A 10,935-nucleotide genomic window follows, 5' to 3' on the forward strand; every position below is an offset into this window, starting at 1 on the left:
GCGGATAAACACTAAGGTCAGTCCACGACAAAAAAAGGAAATAATCCATGAAAATAAGGTGCATATAATATCCTACAAGGAAAGTATTTCCAAACAATAAATACACCGAGTGAGACATTTTGTGTAACATCACAAAGAACATGAAGAAGGACAAACTTCCCAACATTCAAGTTTGTCGCACCAAAAAATATAGTCAACATCAAAACACTAACAATCATGTCATTTTTAAGTACAATTGGGGTATGAAAATTCAAACAAAAATTGGTATTAAAGCCCATGAAGCCCAAAGAGTCATTCAACCTAAAAACAAAAATTGTGATTCGATCCAAAAATAATGTATCCAAATAGGCATTATGTTAAGAGGCATGTTGAAGATCCCATGTTGAACAAATAAAGGGACTTTAAAATCTTAATAAGATGTTACTTCTTGCATTGCTCTTTCAAAATTATGTTTCTTTGGATTTAACATTTTTGGATCAAATCCAAATTTTTGTTATTGTATAAGATGGGGTTCCATCATTATTCTCAAGGTGGAACTCTTTCATATTTAATAAGTAAGACACTAACAACCACTTGCCTCTCAATTTGTTATCTAATAGGTAAGAAGCTATCAACCACCTAGCTGCCAATTTGTTATCTAATAGTTAAGACATTAACAACCACCTAACCGCCAATCTTTGTAACTCCACCGAAATTGAAACTCTTAAGCCCCAATAAACAGGAATTCTCAAGGAAGTTTCATTAGTAAATGAGGGTAAAATTATAAAATACCCCATAATTTTGGCTCTGTTTGGTAATTATTTTGTTTTTTTTTTTTTCAAATTAAATCTATGGATACTACTTCTACCTCCAAATTTCTTCGTTTGTTATCTACGTTTCACTAATGGTTTAAAAAACCAAGTTAAATTTTGAGAGCTAAGTAGCTTTCAAAAAGTTGTTTTTGTTTCTGGAATTTGGCTAATAATTCAACTTTGTACTTAATAAAAATGCAAATCATTGTAGGAAATGTTGATAAAATAGACTTAATTTTCAAAAATAAAAATAAAAAAGCAAATGAATTATCAAACGAGACCTTAATCCTTTGTTTCAAAAGTTTCTTTAATGTTTCTAGAAGTTATAATATCAATTAGAAATTCATTAAAATTTTTAAACATAAATTTGAGACTTGAAACAGTATGAAGTGACCAACCGTTCCTCCACTCTCTTCATCTTCACTCCTTTAAACGGAAAAAAAAAAACATTTAATTTTTAGATAGTAGATTAATTCCATTCATCCAATTATTAGTGTTTGTGTCCATCTCCAACTCCAACGATGATTGAAGAGAATTATAGCCATTATTTGGAAGATTGTTACCAACTTACTACTCGAGAGCCAATTCTATTTTTAATTTAATAATTTTTATTACTTATTTTTTTCTAATTTTTTCTTTTATTAATGAGAAAAATCAATTTAAACATAGTTCAATCGAATAGTGAGATAACACAATTATTATCATTTTTAAGCCTAATGGTTGAACTAAAAACAAAAGAAAAACAATAGATGCAGTAGTAGCTGAATAACAAAGTAATTAATTACATTAATAAAGGAAGTCGGTGTGTTGATCATTTTGTTTTGTGGGCAATGAACAATCCCCATTTTTGCTCTCCACACCAACACCTATTCAACTTTGCCTTCCAACCTCCAACAATATCATTGTAATCTTCCTGCATTATATTCACAAAATCAGAGGGAAAAAACATCAAAATTACAAATTAAAAACAAACAACAAGAAGGGAATCTATTTATGAGTTGTAAAATAGATGAATCAGCTGTCTTGGATTGATTTTTTAAGATCTGTTTGGTGACCATTTGATTTTTTATTTTAATTTTTGAAAAAGTTAAGCTTATAAACATTCATTTCATTTCAATTTTTTTCTTTTTTATTTACTTTTTACCAATATTTTCAAAAACTAAGCTAAATTTTAAAAATTAAAAAAAAAAAAAAAGCTATTTGGTAACCATTTTGGTCTCGTTTGATAATCTTTTGTTTTTTTTTTTTTTTTTTTTTGCTTTTTAAAATTAAACCTATAAACACTACTTCCACCTCCAAAATTTCTTTATTTATGGTCTACTTTTTACCAATAGTTTAAAAAATCAAGTTTTTTTTAAAATTTTTAAAAAAAACTTGTTTTTGTTTTTAGAATTTAACCATTGTACTTAAGAAATATGCAAATCATTATAAGAAAGGAAAAGAAATAAGCTTAATTTTCAAAAATAAAATGGTTACCAAATGGGGTCTTTGTTTTTTATTTTTGGTTTTTGAGAATTAATTCTATTTCTCATATTTTCTTACGATCATAACATATTTTTAAGCAGTTGAATTTAGCCAAATTAAAAAAAAACAATAACAATATATTTTTTTTTTTAGTTTTCAAATTTTGGTTTGGTTTTCGAAAACATGGTAAAAAATAGATTTTTAAAAAAAGAAGAAATTTAGAGATGGAATAAGTATTTGTAGACTTAATTTTCAAAAATTAAAATTCAAGAACCAAACGAGGCAATAGTTTTTTTCAATTTTCAAAGATCAAAAACTAAAACTGAAATGATTATCCAACCGATCTAAATGTGACTTTTTTTTTTCACTTAAAAACACTTTTTAAAACCTTTAGAAGGTCCGTTTAAACGGGCTTGAAAAGAAGAAGAAACTCACTTCAGAAAAGTCATGGATGAATGCTTCCTTTTCCTTTTCAACAGCGTTGAGTTCCCTTTGAAGAACACTCATGAACTGCAAAGAAGATGAAGATGAAGAAGAATCCCAACAAAGTTTTTAATTAAATATATATTTGCAAATTAATTATGTAAAAAGTAAAACCTGATCGGTTCGGTCCTCGGCTACCACGTTGTTGAAACCAGCTTCTTCAAGCATCTGTTCATCGTTGATTGATGAATACATCAGATCATATGTAAATAAAAAAAGAAAATTTTAAAAATTATGCAATTGGGTTCTCTCTAATCATTCTTCCTTTAAATTTTGTATATTCTCGATTCCTTATGTTTAATTTGAAAATTTTCATAAATAAAAAAAAAAATGTCAAATTATTTTGAGAATTATACCTTTATTGTTGATGGTTAAAATTGATTTTTAATAAACTTTAAAAAAAACATGTTAAAAAATCACCAACGTTATGTCAACTTTCCTTTTTCTTTTTTTTCTCTTTAACTCCCTATTGACATTATATATAGATTTTGAAATGGATTGTTTTCAAATATAATAAAATTAATTCATTTATTGACACGAATAGACATAGGTATTGACATTCTACTATATTTAAAAATATTTTAATTAATTTTACGATTTAAAATAATTACCTTCTTGAAAATATGTCCACATTTTTTATAATAATTAGTATTATTTAACTTATTTGAATAAAAAAATATTTCAAACTAAGACTAATTTAGTCATGTTTAGATTAAATTCAAAAATTTAAAAATTTAAAATTATATGAACTAAAATAAAATAAAATGAAATTCAATATACAAATATCAAAATGATATTCTAATCGTTGGCCTAAGTCAAGGTCAAGGCATCATCTAACAGCATGACATTTATAATTCTTCCTCCAAGTTTCTCAAAATTTGATAATTTTATTTTGTTTTGTTTTTTTTATAGGTCCTGATCTACCTCTATCATCAACTAATTTTAACCTTAGTACCAACACCAAAGTATAATTGAAAAGATGAAAATATAAGATAAAATGAAGAAGTATAGACATTAACAAATTTGGAACTAACAAGTATACTTTACCGTGAACAACGACATCTACAAAAATATTGTGACTTCAATTTACTAACATTTTGTTACTTATTTTTTTACGATGCATGAGTCTTTTTTACAATGTAGCAAAGATGTCAATTTTCCTTAAATCATAACGTAAAAATATATATCAAAATGACAGAAATTTTAATAGTATAGTAAAGCGATTTGTGTTGGGTGAAAAGTTACCTGAGCGTAGGATTTGATGTCGTGCAAATCATATCCTCTCTGCTTGATATACTCTGCAAATTCAAGGGAAGGAGTTCCACTACTTTTACAGTAATCACTTATCAGAACCTTTCCCCCTGACTTTAGCCATTTGTAAAACGACCTAAACAACGCAGGTTTGTCCTAAAACAAAACAAAATCCACAATTTCTCTTTTCACTTTCCTCAAAGATTAGACACAAAATAAACGGAAATAGAAAGAGATAAAATAATTTTACTTGAATATGTAAAATGGTGTCTCGACTGTAAATGACATCAAATGTGTTATCTGCATACACTTTCTTTGTACAATCGGCCACTTCAAATTCTACTGCGCATTTGAGTCCAATAGCACGTTCTAAAGCTAGGGAGATCATATTAATAGAGAGGTCTATTCCGACAACCTCCACGTCAAAATTCTCTGCCATGTAAAAGTCCCCTCCCCCAATTCCACAACCCACATCCAGAACTCGTTGTCCTGCTTTTAGATCCAGTTTCGCTACAAATTCTTTCGTTGTCTCTGTTTTTTTTTTTTTTTTTATCATAATACGTATCAGATACTCATATAGATTTTTCAAATCTCATGTCATATCAAAATAAATTATTGATTTAAGAAAACTGATAAAAGTGGTTCCTATGATTTTTATTTTTTAAAATGAGCCATTTTTAAAAACTTATTTATAAGTCCTAAGATGGCGTCACAATGTTGAAAGTAGCTTCATAATACTCTTACTTTCTTCAATTTTTCATTGATATTTCTTTGATATTTTAGTTAGATATTATAATTAAATTTACATTCACTCATCAGATTAGACTTTTACGTTAATTGGTAATTTAATATGGTATTAGAGTATGTCGGTTCAGGATGGTCGGTTCATGATGTCATGCGTCAATTTATTATTCATTTCCACTTATTGTTTCGTTGGACATTCTAAATATTTCAAGCCCACAAGTGTGAGGATGGTTAGATATTACAATTAAATTCATCTTACTTTCACCTATTAGATTAAGCTTTTGGCTCAATTGCTACTTCAAGAGTTTTACCAACTTTTTCACAAAAATTAAAGTTTCTTTTAATCTACTTTCATCAAAGTTGGATAAAAAAAAATATATAAAACGTAACTTTTGTCCACATTTTAAGCTGGTACGATTCTTTAGTAATATTTTTTTAAAAAAAAATGATAACAATCAAAAAGAAAAAATTGATTTATTTTTAAAGATACTATTTCTTTCTTTGTCTAGTTTAATTTTAAAAAGAAAACAAAAACTAAATATTATTATATAAAATAGTATAGAAAAAAAAAACTAATTAAAAAAAGTTGTTGGAAATCATAATTTTCAACCGAGATCTCAGTCAGAAATCACAAACTGGTCAAAAATCTCAATCGAAGTTCATGGTTTCCAATTCTTTTCAAACTTGGTTTCTTTTGTTTAATCTTCTTTTAATTAACCATTTATAACATTTTCACGATACAAAACAACGAACACATCCGAAAGTGTTTTCTTTTAAATTTTTAAAAATGTGGACGTTTTCGTTCTAGATTTTCTTATTCAATTTTCATGGGAGTAGGATAAAAATTGAAAAATATTGGTTAGAAAAGTTGTGAGAGCGAAGTTTAAATATTGAGGTATTTATGACTTTTCACTTATTAACAAGTAAAAAAAATAACTACCATAATTTTTAGTGATAATAATTAAGGACTCCTTTTAGTATTATTTGGTTTTTTTGTTTTTGTTTTTTAAAAATTAAGCATGTAGACACTAGTTTCATTTCCAAAATTTATCTGCTTTTTATTGATAGTTTAAAAAATCAGGCCAAAGTTTGAAAAAAAAATTTTAAAAAATATATATTTTTTAAATTTAGCTCAAAATTCAATCATTGTACTTAAAAAAACATGTCGATCAGGTAAGAAATTAGGAGCAAATATGCTTAATCTAAAAAAAACGAAAGGGAACCTAAATGTATAACAATATTTTTAAAAAATTATAAATGTAACAAAGTTTATCAAATTATACGGTCTATGACTGATAAACTTCTACCAATGATATAATCTATTATTAACATACTCCTACCAATGTTTTATAGACGATCTAAATTTTATTATATTTATAATTTTTTTTTACGTTATAACATATCTACTAATAATATTTTGTATTTGATTACTATATTTACAATTGTACTTTAAAAAAAACTAAACTTCTAACAATGGAGTCACTTGCGGGAATAGGCCCATTTTATATGGAATTCGAATTGATTTAGCGCTTACCGAGTCCGCCGGTGCTGACGAAGCCTGGCCCAAAGACACGCTCGTAGCGGAGAATGCCGCTGCATTTGTATTGAACTGTGTCTAGGAAGCGTTGAAATCCTCTGTCGTCGTTGGAACTTTTATTCTTCTGCCATATCCAGCAGATCTGCAAAACCCACACACAATTTTATCCCTTTTAAGGTTGAAGGAAACAGAGCAGAGTGATGATGATTGATTTGGGAACCTGATTCTGATTCTTCTTATTTCTGGCATAAGCTCCGATGCATTTGTAGCCAACCAGGGATAGCTCATAGCTATCTCCACCTTCATCCTCCATATGGCATTCCTTGAACACCTATACCAATGCTTCAGATCAACCCCATATCTTACAAGTTACAAATCAATTTTCACCCTCATTTAATGAGTTAAACCATAATTTCAACAAGTGGTGTGAAAATCTCTCCAAATTCACTATTTTTCTTTCATTAAATTCCATCGAATTAACTTCTATTTTTCATAAAATAGAAATGAGGTTGGAGATTTGATTATTTGAACGTCAACATCTCTTAGTCCTCGATGTCTATAATATTAGATGAGTTAAACTCTCTTTGGCCATCATTAATTTCTTACTGTCATATTTTACCATTCATGAAACTTATATATATATAATCTCTATAAAACTTTACCTTTAAAGTTTGAAATTTGTTTAATAAATTATTCTTAGAGCTTTTTTTCCCGTTAAAATGAAATTAAAATTAACACGATGGTTAATGGGTAAAGTTGAAGCACATATTAGACACCATTTACAACATTAATATTATGCATAATTGAATAAAACCATATTCCAAAGTTCAGGGTATTAAGCTAAATTTATGGTCAAACAAAGAAATATCATCCTAAAATTGAAATAGGACTCTCTAAAATAATATTCTATTTCAAAGTAGGATTTATAAAAGTTTTTATTATCGCCCCTAATGTAGTTATTTATAGTCTTAATTAGTCGAAAATAAGATTAACTAATTATGATAGTTGAAACTTATCTTAATCTTATTTTCCCTAAATTTTAGTATAGACATTGAGAAAGAAAAAAACTTGGATACTCCTTTAGATGTACTTATATTGGTGCATCCTAAATATAGTCCAATAAAATATTGACACGTCGTAGTTTTTATTTTTTTTTATTTTTTTGTGTGATAAAGAAATAGAGAATATATAAATTAGCTGCAATTTAGATTACATCTAATCATTGCTATTTGAGAAATACCTTTGTATAGAAACGTGGCTCTCGATAATGGGTGGGGTTGTATTTACGTTTACAGTCCCCAGATTGATGGAAACAAGATTCCCTGAAGAAAATATGGCCCCCAACTCTCAGCCATTTCACCATCCTTTCTGCCAGATTCTTCACCTGCAATTTTCCATCACAAAAATGCTTTAGTTTAACTTCTTATAAACTTAATTGAAAAATTATTCACATGTCAAGATATAAATTACACCAAATTTCAATAGTAAAACACAAATTAAGAGAAGAAAAATGTTTAAACCTAACATCTTCCCACTCTGTAGTAAGTTTTTTTTTCTTTAATACAATGTGTAAGTGTTAGAAACATTAACAATACGAATTTTATGTCAATTGAGCTTTATTCATACTAGATTTTCTAGGCAAGTGAATAGATTGCTAGTTTATTAGACATTAAAAACACTCATATTAATAATACAAAATAAAGTGTTGAAAATTTTAGTTCTCATTGGATAATCGTTTTGCACTTTTTTTTTTTCATTTAAACTTATTTCTCACAGTTTGTTGGTACAACTTACTTTAAAACACAAATATTCTAAGTCAAATTTCATAAATAGTTTTTTAATTTTAAAATTTTTATCTGTTTTTTAAAACATGCTTTAAGAAATAGATAATAAAGCAAGAAAACTACCTACTGAAACCGTGTTTGTAAGTTTTTTATTTTAAAAAAATGGTTATCAAATACAACCTTAAAAATAACTCCTAAAAATTAATAAAAACACTCTTGTGATTTACATCGTAGCTTGTTTAAAACATGATTAGGTACCGTCTATATAAATCCCTTGATTTTTTTTATTAAACAACTAGTGAGTTTACAAAAATAGGTGGAACCCACTTGTTTTTCTTTCTTTTTTAAAAAAAAGTATTCTAAAAAACAAACCAAACCAAAACTATAAAAGAAATATATAACTGTTCTTTTTTTAAAAGGAAAAATAAATTACATGATAACCTCAAAGTTAAAGGTCCAATCCCCTACCTACAACGGTCAAAAAAAAAAAACTATTCATAAATTTTTTTTGGGAAAAAAAATACATTTTTTGTCCTTAAGTTTTAGGTTTAGTTTTTATTTAGTCCCAAGATTTTTAAAATGTTATACATTTAGTCCGAAAGTTTTGAGTTTGGTTTCGATGTTTCAATTTAGTCTTTAAGTTTCAAAACGTTATAATTCTACCATTGACATTTGAGTTTTGCTTCAATTCGGTCTCTATATTTCAAGATTTACAATTTTAACTTCGATAATTCACTAAATATTATTTTAAAATAATTAAAAGAATTCTAAATAACTATGTTATATTATTTTTTAATCACTTTTGAAATTAAATTTATAATTTCACTCATAATTATTTTTAATTAATTAATAGAAATTGACAACAATTATTGAAAGTGAGTACAAGTACTTAATGAAAAAATTAGATTAAAAATATGAAATCTTGAAACTTATGGACCAAATTGAAATAAAATTTCAATCTTAAGAATAAAATTATAATATTTTAAAATTTAGAAACTAAAATGAAACAAAACTCAAAACGTAAATACTAAATTGAAAACCTAGAAATAAATAGAAAATAGACACAAAACATGGAGTCCAAAAACTTTTTTTTTTCTTTGGAGTACTTTGTTATGTATATATTTATATATATATACTATTTCTTAACCAATTTCAATTTGTTAAATTATACTTAGATATTCGAAAATCCATTCTCTTACATTATTGAACTAAAATATAATATATAAAATTATATGGAGTAGATAATGTAATTTACCTCTATATCAGACAAATACATGAGCAGCCAATTCGAGAAGATTAAATCCACCGAATTCTCTGAAATATTAAGCTCCGGTGAAGTTACATCAGCGCACATGAACTTTACGTTTTTGTGGTGCCGATTATTGCTTTCATTCTGGTACAAACAAACAAACCAACAAAAACTAGGGTTTAAGAAATTGATTTCCAAATCAAAAACTCAAAAATCAGTTACCTGTTTTCAATCCAAGTTCATAATGTTCATAAAGATTAAATCCACATATTAAATTACCTTCTTGATCACACTCTCGATGAAATCCAATGCCAGAACCTGGCCGGCTTTCTCCGCCAGATCGCCGGTGAAACGTCCAATGCCGGCTCCAAGTTCCAGCACCGATTTTCCTTCGTACGGCGGAAGCAGAGAAAGCACCTGAAATTTCATTGTGTTCAGAAAAATCAAAACGAAATTCCAAATTTCTCGAACCGAAATCAAAATTAAAAACTGCAATCGCGTCAAATCGAAATCGAAATGAGACTATAATGTATTTAATAGAATGAAACTGAAATTAAACTGTTCGATATTAATTAATTAATTAATACTTCAGGCCTTTCTTCTTTGTCGAGATCAGAGGCGTTCGAATCGAGCAGCATAGCCTCTACCGTCAGTCCGGCTGAATGTTCAATCCAGTACTTCTTTTGAATCAATCGCTCTTCGCCTGCTAGAGAAAATTACTGTTAATTTTGCTCAATCGTCATTAAGCTTAGAACAAAATGCATTTTACAGTAGAAAATGCACAAGAATTCAACCATTTAAAGCCGGAGCCGGAGTCGGAGAAGCCATTTTAGCCGGAGAGAGAGAGAGTAATGGCGTAATTGCCTCGGGTTTGAGTTCAATGGTAAGACAATGGGTTTGCAGTTCATGCAGCTTTTTATAGAGGAAGATGAGCATTTTTCTGTCAATGTTCTACACTCATATAACAAAACGACGGCGTTTCGTAACATTCAAAACTACCATTGTGGACCCAACATTTTAGGTTAAATAAAGGTTTAAACCCTATATTTGATCCTTGAATTTTGAGTCTTATTCTATTTTGGTCTCTAAACTTTCAACATGTTCGATTTAGTTCTAGATTTTTTATAAAATATTTATTTTGGTCTTTACTGTTAAGATTATGTTCAACTCTGATGAAATCTGCTTGAGGATGAAATTGCATCTAGTGTGAGATAAACAAGATGAAGGTGGACTAAAATGTCAACAACCGAAGTGCCAAAATAGTTAACGGCCAAAATTTTGGACGCAAAATGACTTTTGAGATCTCATATAGAAAATTGTTTTACCACATAATTCAAAACTGAAGCCCTAAATTTTTTTAACATGACTAACTTGCTTGGCAACCTAATTATCAAAAAATACAAGCCATCTCACATTATGTTTTAACAAGGTATGGACCAAAATAGTATTTTTTTTAAAGTTTAGGGACTAGAAATAACGTTTTTTGAAGTTTAAAGACCAAAATAGAACAAGATTCAAAGTTTAGGGACCAAAGTAGGATTTAATAAATAAATTATACTAAATAACTCGATTGGAATGGTTTCATTTATATGATATTTTGTTTTGAAGAGGTTCATTTTTATCTTTAAATTT

At 27.8% G+C, this 10,935-nt stretch overlaps 1 protein-coding gene across 1 annotated transcript; it reads right to left on the reverse strand.

Annotated features, from left to right (window-relative positions):
- Positions 1-1,381: 1,381 nt before the first annotated feature.
- LOC120072227 (phosphoethanolamine N-methyltransferase-like) lies at positions 1,382-10,300 on the reverse strand. Its single transcript, XM_039024643.2, has 12 exons — positions 10,098-10,300; positions 9,891-10,006; positions 9,583-9,720; positions 9,310-9,447; positions 7,511-7,654; positions 6,491-6,601; positions 6,268-6,412; positions 4,240-4,520; positions 3,984-4,145; positions 2,853-2,906; positions 2,691-2,765; positions 1,382-1,704 (listed from the first exon to the last, which is right to left on the reverse strand). Exons 1-12 carry the CDS (start codon positions 10,237-10,239, stop codon positions 1,603-1,605), a joined length of 1,608 nt encoding a protein of 535 aa, XP_038880571.1. The 5' UTR covers positions 10,240-10,300; the 3' UTR covers positions 1,382-1,602.
- Positions 10,301-10,935: the final 635 nt, after the last annotated feature.

The sequence above is a fragment of the Benincasa hispida genome, chromosome 2, assembly GCF_027475165.1.
Source record: "Benincasa hispida cultivar pf3 chromosome 2, pf3_genome.v1.1, whole genome shotgun sequence".
NCBI classification, from domain to species: domain Eukaryota; kingdom Viridiplantae; phylum Streptophyta; class Magnoliopsida; order Cucurbitales; family Cucurbitaceae; genus Benincasa; species Benincasa hispida.